Source organism: Dipodomys ordii, unplaced genomic scaffold (assembly GCF_000151885.1).
Source record: "Dipodomys ordii isolate 6190 unplaced genomic scaffold, Dord_2.0 Scaffold182, whole genome shotgun sequence".
Lineage (NCBI taxonomy): Eukaryota > Metazoa > Chordata > Mammalia > Rodentia > Heteromyidae > Dipodomys > Dipodomys ordii.
Window position 1 is genome coordinate 2,673,192 of NW_012267398.1, and position 22,806 is coordinate 2,695,997.

At 40.9% G+C, this 22,806-nt stretch overlaps 1 protein-coding gene across 2 annotated transcripts in view; it reads right to left on the reverse strand.

Moving 5' to 3' along the window:
• Myo6 (myosin VI) overlaps positions 1-17,078 on the reverse strand; it is an 86,732-nt gene extending 69,654 nt beyond the window's left edge. For both annotated transcript variants that reach the window (XM_013034112.1, XM_013034111.1), the window contains exons 1-6: positions 16,941-17,078; positions 10,987-11,056; positions 8,526-8,599; positions 4,943-5,072; positions 2,207-2,312; positions 391-446 (exon numbers count right to left, since the gene is read on the reverse strand). In XM_013034112.1, coding sequence (XP_012889566.1) covers positions 391-446; positions 2,207-2,312; positions 4,943-5,072; positions 8,526-8,599; positions 10,987-11,056; positions 16,941-17,057 — 553 coding nt within the window. In that variant the 5' untranslated portion in view covers positions 17,058-17,078. The remainder of the gene's footprint in view (positions 1-390; positions 447-2,206; positions 2,313-4,942; positions 5,073-8,525; positions 8,600-10,986; positions 11,057-16,940) is intronic.
• Between the last annotated feature and the right edge of the window lie 5,728 nt (positions 17,079-22,806).

Below are 22,806 nucleotides of genomic sequence, written 5' to 3' on the forward strand. Positions count from 1 at the left end.
TGAGTAAGCAAAAAATTATATCTAGCCAGGTTCTGGTGGCTCAAACCTATAAGCCCAGTTACTGAGAGAAGGCTGAGATCTGAGGATAGCAGTTCAAAGCTAGCCATAGCAGGCAAATCTGAGAAATTCTTAACAATTTACCAGCAAAAAAACTAGAAATGCAAGTGTGGTTCAAGTGGTAGAATGCCAGCCTTGAGTCAAAAAAGCTAAGCAAGGGCAGGAATCCTTAAAATCAATCCCAGTGACAACATGTGCACACACACTACACAAACACACAACCATGTGTGCGCATGCACCTAGGCACACAAACATGTAGACACACACACTACAGATACTTCTAAGTTAATTTTATTATGCTCCTAACAATAAAAAAATAAAAACTGGCAATACCTTCAACAATTCTATCATCAATATCTTGACCTGTTCCGTATGATTCTGTCAGGTATCTATTTAAAATACAAGATTAAAAAATATTAAATCATGAAAATATTGCATATAGTATATTCCAATTTTAATGTCATTTAATACATGGAAAGTGGAAAACAAAACCATCATTATAGCTTTAAAAATTACAAATTTATGTTCCAATGTAATTATCCTGTTACAGGTTTGAAATTATTCTTAAAAGTTTCAAACTCAGGAGCTGGGAAGGTGGCTCAGTGGTAAAGCATTTGCCTTGCATGCCTGAGGCCCTGGGTTCGATTCCCCAGCACCACATAAGAAAAAAGAAAAAAAGCCAGAAGTGGCACTGTGGCTCAAGTGGTAGAGCGCTAGCCTTGAGCTGAAGAGCTGAGGGACAGCGCCCAGGCCCAGAGTTCAGGCCCCACGACCGGACCAAAAAAAAAAAATTGTTTTTTAAATTTAAAAAAAGTTTCAAACTCAGAAACCCTGAGACCAGATTGTCCACTGGGCCTCTGGAGTTTGAAGGAACATTTCCTGTTGGCCTAGCCAGTATAAGCCTCTGCTAGGGTCTTCATGGAAATAACATGTCAGAGCTGGCATTCAACAACCTACAAATTTGCTTCCTAAAAATGGTAGAATGTAGCCACACACAGGTGGCTCACACCTGTCATCCTAGTTACTCAGAATGCTGAGATCTGAGCATCACAGTTTGAAGCCAGCCCAGCCAGGAAAGTCCATGAGATTCTTATCTCCAATTAACCACCAAAAAGTCAGATGTAAAGCTGTGGGTCAAATGGTAGACCACTAGCTTTGAGCAAAAAATATAAAAATAAAAAAGCTCAGGAACAGAACCGCGAGTTCAAGTCCCAGGACTGACACACACAAAAAAAATCGTTCTAAAGTATGCAGTGCTGGCACCAGTGGTTCATGCCTATAATCCTAGCTACTCTGGAGGCTGAAATCTGAGGATTGCAGTTTGAAGCCAGCCCAGGTAGAAAAGTCCCAGCGAGGCTCTTATCTCCAATAAACCACTCAAAAACCAGAAGTGGCACTGTGACTCAAGTGGTAGATCACTAGCCTTGAGTACAAAGAGGCTCAGGGAGAGCACCCAGGCCCTGAGTTCAAGCCCCACAACCACAAAAAAAAAGTGCTCTAAATTATGCAAAGGTATTAAAAACTCAATCTATTCAAATTTTCAGAGTTATTTGTGCTTCCATAACTGTAGTATTCACAGTAGCCAAGATATAGAAATAATATAAGTAATTGCTAACAAATCCATGGGTAAACAAAATGTAGTCTATAAATATAAGGGAGTGTTCCTCAACCGTTAGAATGTAGGGAGGAAATTAGCATATGTAGTACAACACAGGAAAATCCTTTTTTTTTCCTTAACTGCACAGCTCATCCCAAGTAGCTGGGACTATAGGCATATGCCACTTTGATCAGCTCAAACACAAGTGAACTGTATTTGGAGTCACATAAAATAATAATCTTAAAACATAAGTACTCTATGATTCTACTTACAGGAGGCAATGGGAGTAATTAAACTGATAGAAACTGAAAAACAAGAGCCTGGAGCAAGTGGATAAAGGGAGAAAACTGTTAAATGGGAACATAGGATCTGTTTACAGGAGGAAAATACACGTGCAACCTGTCAGCACAGCAATGGGAATCTGCTTAATATTACTAAACTGTGCACCAGAAAAGACCTAATGGGGAAAATTTTGTGTTATGCAATTTTTTTTTTTTACCACTGAAACAATGTCAGCCTGTTTGAATTATGTCAGGTTAGCTGGTAACTCACCTAAGAACAAATTTTGTGTTTTCTGTTTTGCCAGCTCCGGATTCTCCAGACACAATGATGGACTGGCTCATCTTGAGCACCTTCATGTCTCGGAAGGCCTTGTCAGCTGCAGGGAAACACACACTGTGAGGGAAGCATAGCTGTGAAGGGAAGGAAGTTCACTTCCGGAGCCCTGGTTTCTAATGAAATCATAAATACATGCTAATGGTTAGTGCAAACTCAACAGAAAGTCGTCACAATGTGTTCACAATGTTTCTGAAGGTATTTACTTTCAATGTTCTGCTTTCCTAACAGCTAGCTAATACGAAATCCAGATAAGCAACTCCTGACTTAGTGCCAGAATATCTCCATTTTTAGGAGCTGTGGCTCAACTCTCCCTAATACCAGAGCAGATCAGCAGAGGGATTTAAAAAAATGCTCTCAATGCACAGCTAATGAGGTCCCCAGTGAAAAATAAATAATGAGCTTCCAATTAAGAAATCTGGCAACCAAAAATTCTGCTGGAGGAAACAAACAACACATGATGACAAAATTCTCTGGGTGTTTTCCTTGTAAAACTATTAAATTTAAATATCTTGTAGAATATATCAGCATTTCAAAGGTAGGAAAAATTGATTCCTTTAAATTTTCTTGATTTGTAATTTGTATAATTTTTTTTCAGTCATTGGGCTTGACTCGGGCTTGAACCCTGTCCCTGAGTTCTTTCATTAAAGGCTAGTGCTCTATCACTTTGAGCCACAGTGCCACTTCTGGTTTTCTGGTAGGTCACTGAAGGTAAGAGTCTCTTGGACTTTCCTACCTGGGCTGGCTTCAAACCACAATCCTTCTATCTCAGCCTCCTGAGCAGCTGGGATTACAGGCATGAGCCACCAGCAGCCAGCCAGGATCAGAATTCTGGCTTTGTATACAATTTTAAATTATCTCCCTTACGCTCCAACAATTTAAGCTATAAACTTTTAAGACAACAACAAAGAAGAGTTTAAATCTGTCTAAGTGATTTAAAATTTTAGATACTTCTACATCAAAATTAGTTCCTAACCTCTACAGCTTAATTAGACAGCTATTTCTCATCTCAAATGTGTGCTACCCATGAATTAATACCAGTGAATAGCAATATGCCACACCCTTGGTTATTGCTAAGGGCAGAATTTGAGCCAAATGCCATGGTTTGGACATAGACCCCGTGGGTCCGACAGAAGCCTCTGTCTGCAGAGTGGAACTGTCTGGAGAGGGCGAAGCCTTGCAAGGTGACAGAAGGAGAGGCCGCTGGGTCAGCACATGTCCTGGTGAAGGTAGCTCCTGTGCCTTCACAGCAACCCTTGACTTCTCACGAGACAGTTGTCAGCAGATGAACACGTCCGCCTGTCCTCTCTCTGCTCCTGGTCTGGGATGTACTGGCTTCTTCAAACCACTGGTTCAGCTGCTCAGAGGAATGGCCCACATCACAGAGCCTGTGCTATGTCTTTTGGACTCAGAATCTCCAAAACTATGAGCTCAATAAAGCCTTTCTTCTTCATAAGTAGCCTATGCCAGTTATTTCATTACAGCAATGCAAAACTAACTAAAATACCATAGGCCAGAAGACACTTATCTTTCGTCCAATTTATCAGCAACTTGTTCTGTGCACTTTTACTGAACTATTCGAAATACTTCTTAGCAATAAAAGGCTAAAAAAGTAGAAGCTGCTTTAATGGCCTTTTTAACATGTAACTTATCTTCAGTGATGTGCTTGTTCATATTCAGGTTTTAAAAATTGCAGGCTGAGAACAACATTTTCATCACAGAGCCAAATGTAAGTCACATTGGCATCACAGAGCCAACTGTAAGTCAGGGTTGCAGAGCAAACACATCAACCAAATCTGAAAGTGAAGCCTGGCTGGGCCTAGAGTGAAACGGACTGCACTTACACCAACATCAAGCGTGGCGGACAGCAGTTGCTTGTGTCTGTTTGCAAAGGAGCTGGCTAACCCCCTACCTTGGTAGAAGTGATGTGGGATGTAATTTCTATTTATGATCAAATTAATGTGTGTCTCAGAGCTGAAGGGCTTCAGCTTTGAAGAAGGCTGAAAAAAACTCAACAGAGACATTGTTTTCTTGCACAGATTCTTCAGAGACAGGAAACTAGCACTTCCCATCTTTTAGTTTTATAAAGCTCTGATGCCAGGAGAACTGAGGGAAGAGGTCTGCTCTCACAGCTCAAATGTGACCAACGTGGCCTCACACGTGGCCAGGCGTGGCCTCAAACTGGGAAGAACACTACTAAGGTGGAGCAGCCATCTCAAGGAGTCAGTGAGTATCATTTTCCAAGCCAGTGTCAGTGGTTCATGTTTATAATCTCAGGAGGCTGAGATCTGAGGATCATGGCTCAAAGCTTCCAAAAAGTGAGAAGTGGAGTTGTGGTAGCCTTGTATAAAAAATTGAGGGACAGAGCCCAGGGCCTGAGTTCAAGCCCTAGGATTGGCACAAAACTAAGTACCATTTTCCTACTTTCAGCGGTACAGCCACACCCAAGAGGACACAGGCATTTTCCAAAGACAACGTGACGGATGAGCTGGCCGCAGAATCCGTTCCACCTGCTTAGGATGCCTGCTCCTAACAATGCTGACACTGCAACAAGGACACGGATCTTCCAAAAGGTCAGTTCAATCCAGAGCACTCCCTCATTAGCCCAAGAGAAAAACTAAGTAAATCTGAAGGACATAAAGACAAGGATTAAAATATAGTTAAATCACTTACCAATGGCAAAGACATGAGGTGGCATTGTGCCAAGAGATTTTCCTTGATATGACTTTATTGTATCTGAAGAATAGATTTTAGGTATATCGAAGTATGGATTTACTGCAATCAGAATGTTGGCAACATACGTCTACACAGAAAACAGAAACATGGAATTTCCTGGTTACTACTTTCTTTTAAAAACGGAGCAAGGCTAATGGAAGAAAATAAATATGCACCAAACAGATACTTGCAATTCTCTCTACAGTCAGGAAGCCACAATCTGCATTGCCAGCTCCAACTCTTCCCTAACCTTACAGGAGCCATTATTTCTCTAATTCCTAATAAATATTTTGTAAATATAAAATACATATATATATATAAATATATTTAGCATTCCACAAGTGTCTCAGAGTCAGCAAATGCAAAATCAAGTTACTCCTTCCTTCCTTCCTTCTTTCGGCTATCTCAGAAGAATCATGCTACTCCCACATATGCTCCCAAGTAAAGGGACCACGGACAGAAATCTGAGTTTCTAGCCCTCTCTACCTCAATTAGGCTGTGTCTGTTGACTCCATTTATGGAATCTACTTCTTCCCTTATTCTGTTCCTATAACTGAGTCTCAGTCATCTGCATAGATTCTCACATAGCCTACTTCCCCTGCTACTGAAGGCCTGGTTAGAAGTTACAGCTTCTCTGGCCCCATCTCTATCAGTGAATACTAAGTGGTGATTTAGCTCTTTGGTGATTACTTGGCCTCAGAGTTCTGCAAAACAACATATGCTACCCATTGATGGGCCCCAAGAGCAACTCTAAGTTTTCTTTTAAATTCTGGAATTTAACTGTGGCTTTAAAAGGTCAGGAAAATTCACTAGGCAGATTTATAAAATTCCTAGTTGTGGTTCAGTAATACTGACAAAACTAGGACACACAAGGTCATTGTTTTCCTCTTTTCTGTTTCTAATTGTGGAAAAGAAATGTTGTAGAAATACTGAAGTCTCAGACTATTAATGTAGAAATGTAAAAGACATTCCCAAAATTGTTTCCTGGAATAAAAAATTAAAAATTTCAGATTATGACTTTTCTAGCAAAGACAAAGAGTCAAAGATATTAGTAATCATAAAAATACTAAATGTGGCCAGGTGCCAAAAGCTCACACTTGTAATCCTAACTACTCAGGAGGCTGAGATCTGAGGATCATGGTTCAAAGCCAGCTAAGGCAGGAAAGTGAGGTTCTTATTTCCAATTAAGTACAAGCTGGAAGTGGAGCTGTAGCTCAAGAGGTAGAAAAAAAAGCTCAGGGACAGTGCCCAGGCCCTGAGGTCAAACCCCAGGACTGGCACACGCGCACACACACACACAAATATATACATATACATATATATTATATGTGTCTCTCTCTATATGTATATGAGTTAGCTGTTGTTTCATTCAATCTAAGAGAGACTAATGATAACTGATTAACAAGAAACAACAAATTCAAACTACTATTCTACATTGCTTCCTTCACTTATATTAATTATACAATTGTAAATTGTCTCCATTTACATATAATAAAACAGTTCTGTTTATGTATTACTCACATTTACTAGTTTTATGATTAAAAAGCATAATTTGCTGGGGAGAAACCATACCAACCATAACAGAAACTATGAAGATACTGATTCTCCAGTTCTACTTGGAAGATGACATTGGCATTTCCTGGTTATATCCAAATTAACTTACATTGATTTATTACAAACTAAACTGCTTTAAAACTCCAAACTTTGTATTAATTCAGTTTCTAAACTAGCATTTAGCTCACATTAGAATCCACTCAACATGAAATTGCTGATTGAATGTTGCTTTTAAATATATTTCCTCTCAAGAACACCAATATGTAAACCTGAATGTACTCTTTATTTTGTTGGCTTTGAAAAAAAAATCAAAGAGAAAAGCAAAGTGTTAATGCTGTGCATAAGCAGAAGATGGCAAGTAAACTCTCTTGGAACAGACTAGTTCTATTTCCCAGCTGTCAGTACTTGGACAGATGGCAAAGACTAAATGTAATTTAGTCAGAATTAAGTAAGTACAATTAGACAGATTGAGAGTGATATAAAAGATTAAGGATGTCATTTGATCTAGTTAGTGTCAAGAAGCCATTGCTTTCTTCGTTCAAAAATAATGAAGAGTCCCATCTTTATAACAGGAGAATGATATAGAGGTAATTTATCTCCATCCAGCAAGGGAATCTATGAATAGGTGATAGGAGAATAAAATTTTGGACATGACCAATAAATGATTATGATTAAAACACAGTACAAACATAATCAAATATAGTTTAGTATCCATTTCAATAGTGCTTGTGTTAAAAACATTATCAGCCCAGATTCCCCTCAATGGAGGAAAAGATCAAGAAAATATGATATACATACATATTTGTGCATTAGAAAGAATAATATTTGTATCATTTGCAAACAAACCTGGAAAAATTATGTTAGGTGAAGTAAATTAGGCTGAGAGAGTCAAAGGGTGAACGTTTTTCTCATATGTGGAACCTAGAATTATTTTATAAATATGTAAGTAAACACTTTGGGGTGGCATGCAAGGGCACATAAGTGTATTAACTGAAATATGGTAGATTCAGGGGATAACTCAAATGGTACAATTGCTGAGAAGGCTAACTCACACAGTCCAACAAAATGTGTACCAGGAAATGGATACGCAAAAGCAGGAGTGGGATAAGGAGAGAGGGGTAGACAAATAACGAGAGAAAGGGAAGAGAAGTCAGCCATAAAATTCAAGGCATATCCTACAAAATTAAGGAAATTGAAGGAAGGGGTGGGCTAGGAGGGATGGGGGAGAATGGTGAAAGGAGTGACATGGATCAAGACACATGAATTATAAACTGCTTTTGTCGAATGGCAACTCCTTTGTACAACTATTGGAAGATAATTTTTTTTAATTTTTTATTGTAAAGATACTATACAGAGGGTTACAGTTACATGAGTAAGGTAATGAGTACACTTCCTATTGAGCATTGTTACCCCTTCCATTGTTGGAAGATAATTTTTAAAAAGCATGATCTTTCTTTTTTGTAATAGTCTATACTTTCAAGGTACAGTATCTCTAGGACCTAACAAATATTTCCTCAGATATTGCCTTCTATCCTAATTTGTATATTTTTCCTCATTCAAATTTAATTTAACATATATTCTTCAGAGGCTAACTTAAATTCTCTCTAAAACAACATGAAAAATTATATTTAAACAAAAAATTTATTGAAATAAACCAGAAGTAAGAAGTCAAAACACAAGATGATGGTATTTTTTAAGGCACTAAAATTAAACATTTTCAAGCCTGAAAGCTATTACACGATGATCTGAGTTCCCTATTTCCCTGCACAGCTACTTAACTCAGTGCCCTCTCTGTACTTGGCCTTGCTCTGTGCCCTGGAGGTATAGCAATAAATGGGGGAGAAAAGAGAAAATAAATCTTCACAGACAATATGCTTTTCATTGTGCTCAGATTACATGTGGTCTCCTTTTGCAAAATTCCAAAGCTAACAAAATCATGTAAATCCATTATCCCCACAAAAACACGATCCACGGTTCACATACTTACATAGATTCTATCTTTACTATATCGAACTTTGATATTATGGAGGAGTGTGGCTTCATTTAAGTACATTAGAGAACCTAAGACATAAGAATACATAAAGCATTAGATGAAAATGCAAAAACAGTTAAGATAAAAACAATATATTGACCTCATTGTAATCACTTAGGCCCGAGCTGAAATTTACTTGTTAGGTTTGATTGGATTCCATCTTCTTGAAACTCAGGTACAGCTGAGTGTTGGTGACTCATACCTGTAATCCTAGCTATTCAGGAGGCTGAGATCTGAGGATCAAGGCTCAAAGTCAGCCCTGGTAGGAAAGGCCCTCAGACTCTTATCTCCAATTAACTCCAGAAAAACAGAAGCGGTGCTGTGGCTCTAAGTTGTAGAGTGCTAGCCTTGAACAAAAAAGCTCAGGGACAGTGCCCAGGCCCAGAGTTCAAGCCCTATGATCCACAAAAATAATTTTAAAAAATAAAACTCAAGTAGACATAAACTCCAGGGATTTAAAATAAATCTAGCAAAGGGAGTACAATGGTACAAGGCTTGCTTTTAATAAACCCAGTCTGCATATGTGTTGGGTGGGAACTTTCAACAATGCACCCTGGAGAGGGACAGTCAGGTCAAGTTCAAGGGGAAAGTGAGACATGAATCCAGTCTGCGGCTCAGAAGCTCACAGGTGAAACATCAGAAGAAACTTTAGGATGGCAGAGACTCTCAGGCCGGTCACTGGGGCTTCACCGCTGACAGGACCGGGAAAGAGTCCACCAGAAAACATGCTGTGGTTACACACACAGGAAGCCAGACCATGGCCGTTTCCAATATCTGTTTCCAATCTCCTGTGCTCCCTCTGCACTGCAAGCCAGACAGAAAAGCACCAACCACTTCATGGTTTCCTCAGTCATCCAAATTGTAACCTTAGGCGACACCAGAGCCATCTTCTCTCATCCTCCTTGTTCTAAATGAGCTTCCAAGTCTTCTACATGACATTAAGAAGTAGAGTGGCGCCAGGTTCATGGTAAGCATGCCAACAGTATCAGCTGGATCTCTACCATGCCTCTTTCCCTTCTCCCTCTTTCTACCGACAGTCCCTGTTAAGGTCTGATGGCCTCTCCTGTGAATCCAGTAGTCTCTTATTTATCTGTTGTTTCGACTCTGCTCTTAGTTAACCTGCATTCAAAGGAATTTTTTACACAATTTTTCACCACTTGGTTTTTATGATTTGTGCTGCTTCTTGATCCATTTCATGGTGCAGGCAGACTGAACGACCCACCCGAGAAGCCTTCAATCTAAGAAAATGCTGGCACTGCAACACCTTGATCTTTCAAGCTATCTGTGCTTCCTGGCTGCCAGGAGGGGAGCAGCTCCTCCACCATGTGCTCCTGCTGGGTCATGTGACCTCTACCAGGCACTCCTACCATGTCACATGACCTCTACCATGCACTCCTACTGTGTCACATGACATCTACCATGGACTCCGCCATGTCACATGACCTCACCAAAACCCCATAAGCAATGGAACCACCCAACCATAAATCGAAACCTCTAAAACAACCTGTCCTCTCCTTGTTAACTCAGGTATTTTGTTACAATAAGAGAAAAGCAACTAACATAGACTACCCCTTAAAAGTGATTACTTCTTAGTGCTGGAAAAATACAAGAATAAATAAGGCTGGCTCACCGGATAATAATTTTTCATGGTGTGTGTGTGTGCGTGCGTGCGTGTGTACATGCGTGCGTGCATGTGCGTGTGTGTGTGTGTGTGTGTGTGTGTGTGTGTTGGAGCTCAAACTCAGAGCCTTACCCTCTCACTTGGTTTTTTTGCTCAAGGCTGGCACTCTACCACTTGAGTAACACACCCATTCCAGCTTTTTTTTCTGGTTAACTGGAGACAAGAATTTCATAGATGTTTTTGCCTGAGCCAACTTCGAACTGCAATCCTCACAGATCTCAGCTTTCAAAGTAATTAGGCTTATTACCATGAGCCACCAGCATCCAGCTGGATAAAGGGGGTTTTTTAATCACTAAACATGCTAAGATATTTATTATAAGTCCAATTAATATGGCATTTAAATAGTGTTCTAAAATAAATTTTTCAATTATGCAATATTTTCTCGAATATTTGTTGCTTCAAACAGCGATCTTAACTGATCCTTACAGATTCAGCTTCCAAACTACTGAACCACATATATGCCCATAAAAATCACGTGACTCTAGATAAGGTTCAGGGACCTTTGAGTTCAATCTTTCAGGAAGTCACAGCCATGCCCTACATTGACACAAAAAGGACAGTCAAAAGCCTCTTTTTCCTGCACGTGCTGGCATTAGTACTGTACGTCCCCATTCACTCAATGCAGTGTCACAGGGGCCTCGCTTCCTCCTGGAGCAGGGGAGTGGAGAAGCAAAGTGTCCATTCACTGGTTCCTGGAAGGATGGCTTCTTTTTCTGGGCCAAGAAGGATACTTACAGTTATCTTCTACATCTTTTTTGCTGTCCTCTTCTGCAGGGAACACTTGATTTATGAGAGCCAAAAATGTCTGGCAAACAAAACAAAAGCTCATTAAACTGGAGACTTGTTATAGTGAGAAAAATACAAGCGCTTAATTGGTTGCGTACATTGTAATAATGACAACAATATGTTCTTTTTTTTTTTTTTTTTTGGTCATGGGGCCTGAATGCTGTCCCTCAGCTCTTCAACTCAAGGCTAGTGCTCTACCACTTGAGCCACAGCGCCACTTCTGGGTTTTTCTGCTTATGTGGTGCATAAGGCAAGCACTCTACCACCTCCCCAGCCCCAATATGTTCTTTATTAACACATAATAGAGGTCCTACTACTTAACAAGGCATTAATCCAAAGCAGGATAATAACTTCAGTAAAAATACTATCTAAGCTGAGAGCTGTAATCCTAGCTACTCAGGAGGCTGAGATGTGGTTTAAAGCCAATCTGGGTACACTAGTCCTTGAGACACTTACCTCCAACTAAACATCAAAAGAGTCAGAAGTGGAACTGTGGCTCAAATGCTAGCCTGAGTGAAAAAGCAAGAGTATGAGACCCTGAGTTCAAGCCTCAGTACAGGAAGGGGAAAAAATATATTAAATTTGTTTGTAAATGTGCTAGTTAGCAAATGCTAAATTTTCAAAAAAAATTCGAGTGTATATAATAATTTCATTGTTTTTAAAACAAAAAGTAATATTCAGTAAGATAAAACAAAACAGACTATATATTATTATGTAAGTAATACATATTTGACACACATTCATGTATAAAAATGTGTCGTATAAAAAACAGTATCCACAAATATTTGGTCCATGAAATTACAAGTATCCACAAACTAGCATTTATTTGTCCCTTAAGTGCTAAGATCCCCTCTGCAAAACTGAGACAGTATCTTGTAAGAGAGAACAAATGATCTCAAATTACATCTAAAGAATTAAATTTTAATCTATGCTATTCTAACAGTTATTTATAAATTTATACCTCTAAATGCTTACAACTACTCTTGTGGTTGAAGTTTCCAACCCATATCAAGTAAAACTTCCAGGAAAAAATAGTTCCACTATTTTAAAATAATATTTGTAAGGTTGGGGACACACTAGAGTATTGGAGTAAATGTTTCGTATGTGCAAAGCCCTGGGCTTGATCTCTAGCACCAAAACAATAATAACAGTAATAATAATACTTCTCAGGTTTATACACATGTGTGTACTTACATATATGCACATATAAAATACATAAGATTATTGTATAAGACAAGAAGACTAGGCTGTCATTTTAATTTACAGTGTAAAATCCAAGTCATCCCCTACTTAAAAAGCAGTTATGCTCCAAAAGCTCCCCATAGTTCATCATTTTGTAAGCCTATACACTTGCTCTCTCAATATTATAAGTGTGGAAAAGTTTGGAGGATAGACCACAAAAAGTATATGAATGACCATGTGATTTTTTTTGTTGCTTTGTATATTCCACCCCCACGGTATAACCCTTGTTTTCACTATATTTGATGCTGGTATAATTTGGGGAGGGAGAGAGAAAAAACAAAGTGTTTAAATAGGAATACAAGACGCTATGGTGAAAAATGAACTTTACAATTTAGGCGGGGGGGTGGGGGCAGACACACAGGCAGGGGAGGGTAGGTGGGAGAAGGGGGAATGTAGTTGAGGAGGTGGGAGGGAGGGAAGGATGGTAGGGGAAAAACAAAGGAGGAGGCAACAATGCTTGATAAGAAATGTACTCATTGCCTTGCTCATGTAACTGTAACCCCTCTTACAGTATTTTCACAATAAAAAACTTATTTAAAAAAAAAAGTATATGAAGCCGGGCGCTGGTGGCTCACGCCTGTAATCCTAGCTACTCAGGAGGCTGAGATCTGAGGATTGAGGTTCAAAGCCAGCTCGGGCAGCAGAGACCATGAGACTCCTATCTCCAATTAACCACCAGAAAACCGGAAGTGGCGCTGTAGTTCAAGTGGTAGAGCGCACGCCTTGAGCTGAAGAGCTGAGGGACAGCGCCCAGGCCCAGAGTTCAAGCCCCATGACTGACCAAAAAAAGAAAAAAAAGAAAGAAGAAAAAGAAGGAAAAAAAAGTATATGAATGGTAAAGCAATCTGCACTTTATTGCAATGGTGCTACAGAAAAATTCACTCCAAAATAACTCCTAAAGTCATAGAACTGCACACTGCTTGCCACAGCCTGGGTACCCGGGCTAAAGCCAGGGCTGCTGGAACTATGCCAAGTAAAAAGATTGCAGGAAGTCAGAAGCTAAAGAATAAAAGGTGGAGGGGAAGGGGAGAGAAACGGTTGCTGAGATGAGAATGAGAGCATCGAGCTGAAACAAGCTCAGAAAGATATTTCTCTCTCTTCTTCACCCCCCAAATTATCAACCAGACCCACTGTCTTTCTCCCCACCAAGAACAGAATCTGTTCCATCAAATCCATTATTTCCTTTGAAAGGACACATTAACCACTCAGCACTGGACACAAACTGCATAGCAAATATAGTGCTCCAAACTCCAACAACAGAACAAATAAAATTGCTCCTGCCTTTCAGAGTACCTAGGAAGGAGGGGAAAGCAGGGCAGACAAATGAAGATTACCAGTCTCAAAGGAAAACATAATCAATACTTACTCCTCTATTTCAGGGGAGCAGGAGAAGGAGTATCCATGGAAACTTTTCAGAAGGGTGACCTCAATCGGTCTCAAAAGTAAACAGATACCGGCTAAGCAAAGAGCTATAAAGAGTGGCATTCCAGGAAAAGAGTGCGGTGGGCACTGAGGCAGCAATCCTCAAGCCCTTGGAGAAGGACGGGTGGAGGTGGAAACAAAAGAATAAGGCAGGACAGGAGGATGAAGGCCAGACTGTTGTAAGGGAAGACCAGCAAAGTCCACAGGAAGAAGAAAATGCAAGCCCTACGTGCCATCAACTTGGGGCTTCTGCCTGAAGGCCTGTCCATTGCAAATAGTTAAATGGTCAAGGCAGATCTGTTTGTGCTGTCTTGTGTATGTGTAACAGGGTTTTGCTCTGTAGGCCAGGCTGACCTGGAACTGGCTATGTAGTGACCCAGGTTGGCAACCAACTCGCGATGCTTCTGCCTCATCTTGCCAGTGCTAGCTGGGAGACCAGGCAGGCACTGCCATACCTGGCTTTAACACACCTTTTTTAACAGAACATCTATAGCCTGTGCTAGCAATGTTTCAGTGGTTAACTGTTTGGTTAGTGCATACATACATACCCAAACATATAAACAATACACACACTTGGTAAATCTATTTCTTCTGAGTTCAAACATACACAATCCACATACCTAATACAGTATCAAATCTATTACTATCACAAACATAAAACTTAACAGCCATTGCTACCAGGCCCTGGTGGTTCACACCTGCAATCCTAGCTACTCAGGAGTCTGAGATCTAAGGATTATGGTCCAAAGCCAGCCCAGGCAGAAGAGTCCATGAGACTCTTATCTCCAGTTAACCACCAAAAAGCCAGGAGTGGAGGTACTCATGTGGGAGAGCATCAGCCTTGAGAGAAAAAAGCCAAGTGAAATCATTCAAACCCCCATCCTGACATCAAAGAAAAAGAGAAAAAAAATTAAAAAGGAAAAAAAAACAATAACAAAAAGTACGGCTACCATCATAGCAGTGTTCTCAGAACAGCTGCCAGCTGCTCCCTGGCCTTCCTCTAGGCCAGTACGCCTGGATGTACCAGTACACCTGGTGAACCTGGGTGGTCCATCGCTTCATGCTCCTAACCTGTTAATATTTATAAGCTGACAGCCTCTTGACCTTGAACAGCGTAGGCAAAAACTTCTTGTACTTACAGATCTTTTTAAACTTGTGGTTATTATGACACTCAATCTATTATGACCTTGATCATAGAGAGGTAGGGGAGGACGAGGAAGAAGGAAGTATAAACAGAATCTCAGACTATGCTAATCCTCAAAAAAAGAGGGAAAATAATCTTTGGTGAAAATAAACGTGGATATGTTGAACTCAAGACTTTATAGAATTATCTAGAAAACAATAAGATCTGCACAACTCCAGAATTTAAAATGTGCTCATTCGTTCTACTATATAACTGATTCACACTAATGAAGCACAGCTCATAACACATTAAAATATTTAAAATATAAAAAAGCATGTCATCTTAGTTTAAGTTCCCTCGATGCTTAAATTCGGATCTACAATTTCTCATCTCACTTTGGCCTTTTGATTTACAGTTTATAAGACATACTAAAGAAAAACAAAAGCTTTCAGACACATAAAATAATGAGTCTTGGATGTTTTGTTTTAAACATGGACTGCACTGTTAAGTACAATTAATAAGAGGAAAAGCCCTGCCTTTCTTGCAGAAATGCCCGGTAAGAGCTGGCCGCCTCTAGCGCGGCACGCTATATATTATGCATTTCGGTTCCTGGGTTGTTTACAGTAACAGGATAGCATCTTCTCCGCCAAGACCTCAGGAGAGAGCCGCCCTGTTTTTCTAAGGTTCCCGGGAGGATGGCAGTCATGTGGCATTAGTTAACCGTGTATCAGTGGAGTATAAATTATTCATGAACGTTTGCAGAGTCTAAAGTAAACAGAAATGTCATCCACAAATTTAATTCAGCCAGAAGAAATGTTTAACAGAAATATTTGGCTAGCGGAAAATTGTGAGGCTTTCCCACAAAAAAAAAAAAAAAAAAAAGGCCTTACCAGTCCTCCTGCAGACTGAAAGAAAGGTGTGTTTACCACAGAGGCCTGCTCTGTAAGCAATTATCCACCTCCCAGTCACCTGTCCCCAAATTTTCCATTTTGTATCACTGTCTGGTCTATGTCTAAGCTATTATAAAAGGAAACAAATATGTTTGCAGAATTAAGGCATACTTTTACATTATCATCACAAAATTAGTAAGAAGGGAAGTCTTAAGACTTTAGTCTCTTCACTTAATAAAATATGTTTACCCAAATTCCATGTTAATAATTATTTTGTGTGCCAGCACCAGGATTTGAACTCAGGGCCTCGAGCTCTTGTTCAGCTTTCATTGCTCCCAGCTGGCACTCTACCACTTGAGCCACACCTCCAGTTCTGGCTTTTTACTGGTTAATTTAAGGTAAGTCTCACAGATTTGTCTGCCCAGGCTGGCTACACAACTCAATTCTCATAGCTCAGCCTCCCGAGTAGCTAGGATTATAGGCATGAGCCATTGGTGCCCAGCTCAATGCTAACTTCTTTTTTTTTTCTTTTTTTTTTGTAGATTTTTTTTATTGTGAAAATACTGTACAGAGGGGTTACAATTACATGGACAAGATAATGAGTACATTTCTTATCAAGCGTTGTAGCCTCTTCCTTTGTTTCCCCTTCCCATCCCTTCCCATCCTCCCCCCTCCACCCCTCCCCCACCAAAGTTGTAAAGTTTGTTTTCCACATAACAACTAGTACATCTCATTGTTGCAATGGGTCCATCAATGCTAACTTCTAATTAAGTAAAAAGCACTCTCCAAAAAAAACAAAGATGTAAAGGCAAAAAAACTCAATTTAGTAACAGACTCCTATTCATTTTTCATATTTTTTTACAATGTGCTGACTGCATCACAGACATACTAATAATAATTTCAGTAGTGTGGCATAAGCAATTAAAAAGTTAATAACTGTTTCCACTTTGTCCCTAAGTTCTTCAATGATGTGATTGTGAATGACCTACACCAACTTTCAGTCTCACTTTATCACTGGACCTCATTTTTCCCCTGGGATCTGAATTCTGACAATCACAGAGGTCAGCAGAAAACTGAGATTATCTTATTAGAAATTCATTTTTTCTTCACGATTGCAAGTGTTTCTGCTTCAATAAATAAGAAGAAAGACACCTGTCTCTTTGGATGGGGGAAAAATGCCTATTTTTGGAATCCATCACATTTTTAAGTCTCCCACGGAAACTCACCTTGCCCCTTTGGTTCAAAGGTTCGATGGTGAGGCTATCGGGGCCAATGTCCACGATGTTGCCCATCTGGAACCCATCAGTGGGGTGTGGCGCCCACACGGGCTTCCCATCTTCCATCTTTGAAGAGCGTCACCCACTTATTCCTGTGGACAAGGAGCCAAGGGAGCCCCGTGAGTAACTCGGGAAACAAGGAGCAAACAACTTAGGAAGTTTACAAGTAAATCACAACTCATCAAAACCTGCCTGTGCCTGGCAGCCAGGTAATCAGCTGCCTTCTCCCTCCCCGCCCCCTTGAGCCACCTCTGGAGAAGGCCAGGCAGACGGAGGCTACCACCATTTTGTTTCACCAGAACCAACTCTGCCACTGCCTGCTGTCCATCATGCCTATGAGGAGGACCACACTTGACCCCACATGGGGACAGACGTGTCACAGCACTTCCTGTTTACACTGTATCCTGGCTTGCACTGTAGGAAGAGATGCTATGTGAGACAGTTAGCTAGGAACTGAAAATGAGGTCATTTTGGATCTGATGAAACAAATATATCCATTTAACCAACACCTAGTCAATACACAAAACATTCCCCTTACCCCTCAAAGTTGTCTCCTATCTCCCTTTTAGTCCATCTTCATCCTTCCTATCCTTTTATTTTTCACTTGTTTCTAAATTTCATAAAAATGGTGCCATATATCATGTATGGTATTATGTATTCTTTTGTCTCTAGTTTCTGTGTGTGAGTGTGTGTGTGTGTGCTGGGACAGGGGCTTGAATTCAAGGCCTTGTGCTCTTGTTTGGTGTCTTCATTCAAGGCCAGTACTCTACCTTTTAAGACATATCTCTACTTTCGGCTTTTTGGTGATTAACTGAAGATAAGTCTCTTAGGCTTCTTGCCTGGACTGGCCTTGAACCTTAATCCTCAGATCTCAGCCTCCAGGTTAGTTAGGCTTACAGAAAGAACAAAACACTTTGATATTCAACCATACACTGTTCTAGGTACTAGCCCAATGAATGACCGCCTGACAACAGGTTACTGATTGATTTATGGAGAGACACTGTGAACTGCCTCTAGTTTTTGCTTATTGTTGATTTCAGTCTAGTTCTACAATTATTCTCTAAAGCTTCTTGACTTGTAATGCTGCATTTATAATTATAGCACGTATAATTCCACTGGTAAATTTAAAGCAGCCTGCGGACGTAACAGCCAGAGTCCTTTGTTTTAATGAGATTGTATGCTATGAGACTGACAGGTAACAGCGCCTCAGCTAGCAGGTCATCCCAGATCGCCAGCTTCCAGCTAAGTTCCAGTGGGAACTTAGTTTTTTCACTATTAACCTATACATAAAGATGAGTGTGCTCAGCACCCTAGTGGGCATCCTGTGGGGCTGGACTCTCCATCAAGAGAGTGGATGCTCACAGGGGCAGTCTCTTGTGAGGGTCAAGCTCAGTGAAGAAGGTGCCAGTGACTAGCATTCTCGCACGGTGCTTACCGCACCATTTTCTACTTAGAGGCCACAGGGTGGGGTGGGTGGCTTCCCCCAGGCCAGGGCTGCTGGCTTTGCCAGTAATTCAAGTCACCAAATGACACAAAGATTCTTCCCAGAATCTTGTGTTACAAGACATGACTGTGAACGCCTTCCCTAATCCTGGCTCATTCCCAGGCTCTAAATGCCATTTATCTTTAAGTTATACATAAATAGATTTCTCCAGCCCAGTCCCCCATTGAGTTCCTAGGCGTTTATTTACCTATTTGACACATCTTTGTGGGTGAGTATCAGATTAGCCATTTTATTGTAGGCTATTTATTTCTCTGTTCTATCATTCCCAACTTGTTCTTCCCCATATTGATGAAGGCAATGACAACATCCAGTTCACATCAAACCCGGAGTCCTCCTCAGTTCCTCCAGCTCCAAATCTTGTCAGCTTTCTCCCCAAAACCCACTTCCTCCATCAACTCTGGCATAAGCCAACATTATCCTTTACTAAGATTTCTGCAATTAACTTAGCTGCCTGCTTCCAGTACTGCCTGCTTCCAGGCCTGCCCCCCCAAGCAGGCCCGTCAACTTATTTCAAAGTAAATCTCATCATGTGATTCTGGCTCCACCAGACCATGGCTGTCCCCCATTGCCTCGAAGGGGGTGGGCACACGCTGGGAAAGAAGAAAGGGAAATGGGAGACTACTCTTAAAACCCAGACGAAACTCACTGCTACCATACTCAGACTGGCTCTCCAACGAGTTATTTAACCTCTCTGATCTTTATCTTTATCCTTATCCATATGGTGGATAATATCACTTACATTACAGAATTGCCAGGAGGATTAAGTGACATAAAACTGAGATCACCACTCTAAGGGCACCCAATCATTGCTCATCATGGTTCTTCCTCCTCCTCCTTCTGCTTCAAACTACTTATCAATTTTTCAAAACAATGGTCTTGTGATGGTTCTAAATAATTAGGACAGAACAGTTAGGAGTGATCACTCAGTCATGACTATCCTTCAAAGAGATGAAAAAAAATTAAAATGAAATCACCAAAGCAAAAACTTCCAAGTCCAAAACAGAACAGCAGCTTCAACTATTCTAAACTATTTCCTGTGGCTTTCCAGTTTCAATGAGAAAGTTAAAAAACATATACCAAATGCTATTCCCTCACCAAAGCCCTAAGTTCACAGCGAGAGAATTCACCAGCGAGAAAGCCCTAAATCCACAGCGAGAGAATTCATCAGCGAGAGAGTACATCACCACAAGGTTGGGCACAACCAAAGAGGAGACAATGGCTCCATTTTGAACAAAGCAAATAAACAGCTGAGAGACAATTGACTTAGCAAACTCAGAGAGCTGAACCCCCGATGAGGACTTGGGAAGGATGAAAAACAACTCAAATTTTTATAAAGCTACAGAATCCTCATAAGACACAAGGATGTCCAAGGTAAAACTAGGGTGAGGAAAAATATCTTAAATAAGGATGACTGGATGAAAACTGAGAAAGAGACTTTCTAGAACCAACAGACTCACTCCATACTGCCAGCCAAATGCACCAGGTTCTCCCCTGGCCAGGAGAAGTTTAGAAGTTGTTGTCTGGACTGAGAATCGTCAGGAACAATAAAGGTTGTACACATGAACCTACCACACTTCTCCTAAGATTCCCACCTGGACAGATCTTCATCACCTGGTTATAGCAAGAATCCTTCTGAGTCTCTTGAGGGAGAATTCTTCACCCTAGATATTTGATTAGATTTCTTCTCCCCCATATTTGAGGAAAATGGCCTTGATCTGCCTCAGCAAGAATCCTGTTAAGTCAGTTTAGCAAAATTCTTCATGACTCCTTGTAGCAATTTCCATCTGCTCACCCCCTACACTGTCATTTAACTAAAAATCCCCCCACTATCTTCTTTGCATTCAAAGGTGAGCCCCAGCTGTCCCTACTGCGATATCCCTTGTCATAAACCGAATGTGTGTGACCAGATCAGTATAACTCCACAGATGCATGTGCGGAAGCCTTAACCCGCCATGTCTCTGTATTTGGAGGTGAAACTATTAGGAGGGAGAGTATGACTAAGGTCAGAAAGGTAGGGTTCTAGTCAGAGAGGGATTTGTTTTTTATGTGTATTTTTTTAGGGAAAGGGGTGTGTATATGTGTGTGCTGGTCCCGGGGCTTGAACTCAGGGCCTGAGTGCTGTCCCTGAGCTTTTCTGTGCTCAAGGATAGTGTACTACCACTTGAGCCACAGCTCCATTCCCTGCTTTTCGGTGCTTAGAAATCAAGAATCTCATGTACTTTCCTCCCCAGACTACCTTCAAACCATAATCTTCAGGTCTCAGCCTCCTAAGTGGTTAATATTTCAATGTAATACTCATTAGAAGGTATAAAAGATAAAATTGAGGTACTCTTTCAGAAAGAAAAAAGGAATGACAAAGAAAAGATATGAAATAAATAAAAGTATGCAAGAGGGATAAAAATAAAAAACCTCCAGCCCCCTAAGATAGAAAGGTTATAAAATATCCAGGCCGGGCGCCGGTGGCTCACGCCTATAATCCTAGCTACTCAGGAGGCTGAGATCTGAGGATCACGGTTCAAAGCCAGCCCGGGCAGGAAAGTCAGTGAGACTCCTATCTCCAATAAACCACCAGAAAACCGGAAGTGGCGCTGTAGCTCAAGTGGTAGAGCGCTCGCCTTGAGCTGAAGGGCTGAGGGACAGCGCCCAGGCCCAGAGTTCAAGCCCCACGACCGACAAAAATAAAAAAAAAAAGAAAGGTTATAAAATATCCAAGAAAAGTATGGGTTTCTAGAATCTAGCCAAAATATATTCACTGAGTCGTTAACGAAATAACTGGAAAACAAGACACACATAAACAGATACCCCTGGTTGAATTTCCAGACACTGAAAATAAAGGAAGGAAGCTAATCATTTTCAGAGAAGGGACCAAAGAACAAGTGACTTCCAAGAGACCACAAATTAAATGGGCTGAGCGACACTCAAAGCAGTGAGTCAGTGAAGCTATGCTTTTACAATTCTGAAGGAAATGTAGTTACAACCTAGAACTCTACTTCAGCAAACTGGAGTCCAGACTGAGCAATGTGCCCCAAGCATCAGCCACACAACGCAGGCATCCAAGGCTCCATGTACCTACACACAAATAAAACTGTGAAGCATCATGGGATACGCAGGGGCGGTGTTACAATTCCCTTTCCATGGGGAGGGTAGGCGTGGGGATGGGATGAGGGGGAACCATGGAAGGGGTGATTCTGATCAAGCTGCATATACATATGTCAAAATGAAGCAACTGGCTGAGAATGTGGCTTAGTGGTAGAGTGCTTGCCTAGCATGCATGAAGCCCTGGGTTCAAGTCCTCTGTACCACATACACAGAAAAAGCCAGAAATGGTGCTGTGGCTTAAGTGGTAGAATGCTAGCCTTGAGCAGAGAGGCTCAAGGACAGTACTCAAGGCCTTAGTTCAGCCCCAGGACCAGCAAACACACACACACACACACACACACACACACATGTAAACTATCTGAAGATAACAAAAAAATATACAACTATGTGAAAATAATGAAAAAAGAATAAAAAGGAGGAAGAAAGAAAGAAAGTATTAAGAACAAAATAAGGAAAGAAAAAAAAAGAAAGAAGAATGGGCCAGGTGCTGGTGGCTCACACCTGTAATCCTAGCTACTCAGGAGGTTGAGATCTGAGAAAAACAGTTCAAAGCCAGGAAGGACAGGAAAGTCTAGGAGATTCATCTCCAATTAACCACCTGAAAACCAGAAGCAGAGCTGTGGCTCAAAGTGATAGAGCGCTAGCCTGGAGCAGAAAAGCTCAGGGACAATGCCCAGGCCCTGAGTTCAACCCCATGACTGACAAGGACAACGAATACAAGGACAATGAGGAAGAAGAAGGAGCAAGATTAGAATTACTTAGCACTACACAAAACAAGAGGGCAGGGAGAAACTTCTAAAATGCCTTCCACAGCCATTCTTTCAGTTAATTAGTATTTATTTTGCCATCAGCTCTGTGCCACAGACTGCCGGGTCCTGGGTATATATTGGTGAGCAAAAAAGGAACGAGGTGCCTGGCCTTCAGCAGCTTTCTTTTCTTTTTTTTTTTTTGGTCGTTGTGGGGCTTGAACTCTGGGCTTGGGTGCTGTCCCTTCACTCTTCAGCTCAAGGTAAGTGCTCTACCACTTGAGCCACAACGCCACTTCCAGTTTTCTAGTGGTTTTTATTGGAGATAAGAGCCTCACAGACTTTCCTGCCCAGGCTGGTTTTAAACCATGATCCTCAGATCTCAGCCTCCTGAGTACCTAGGATTACAGGCGTGAGCCACGGATGCCCGGCAGCTTTCTATCTAACAGGAAACACTTCATTGCAA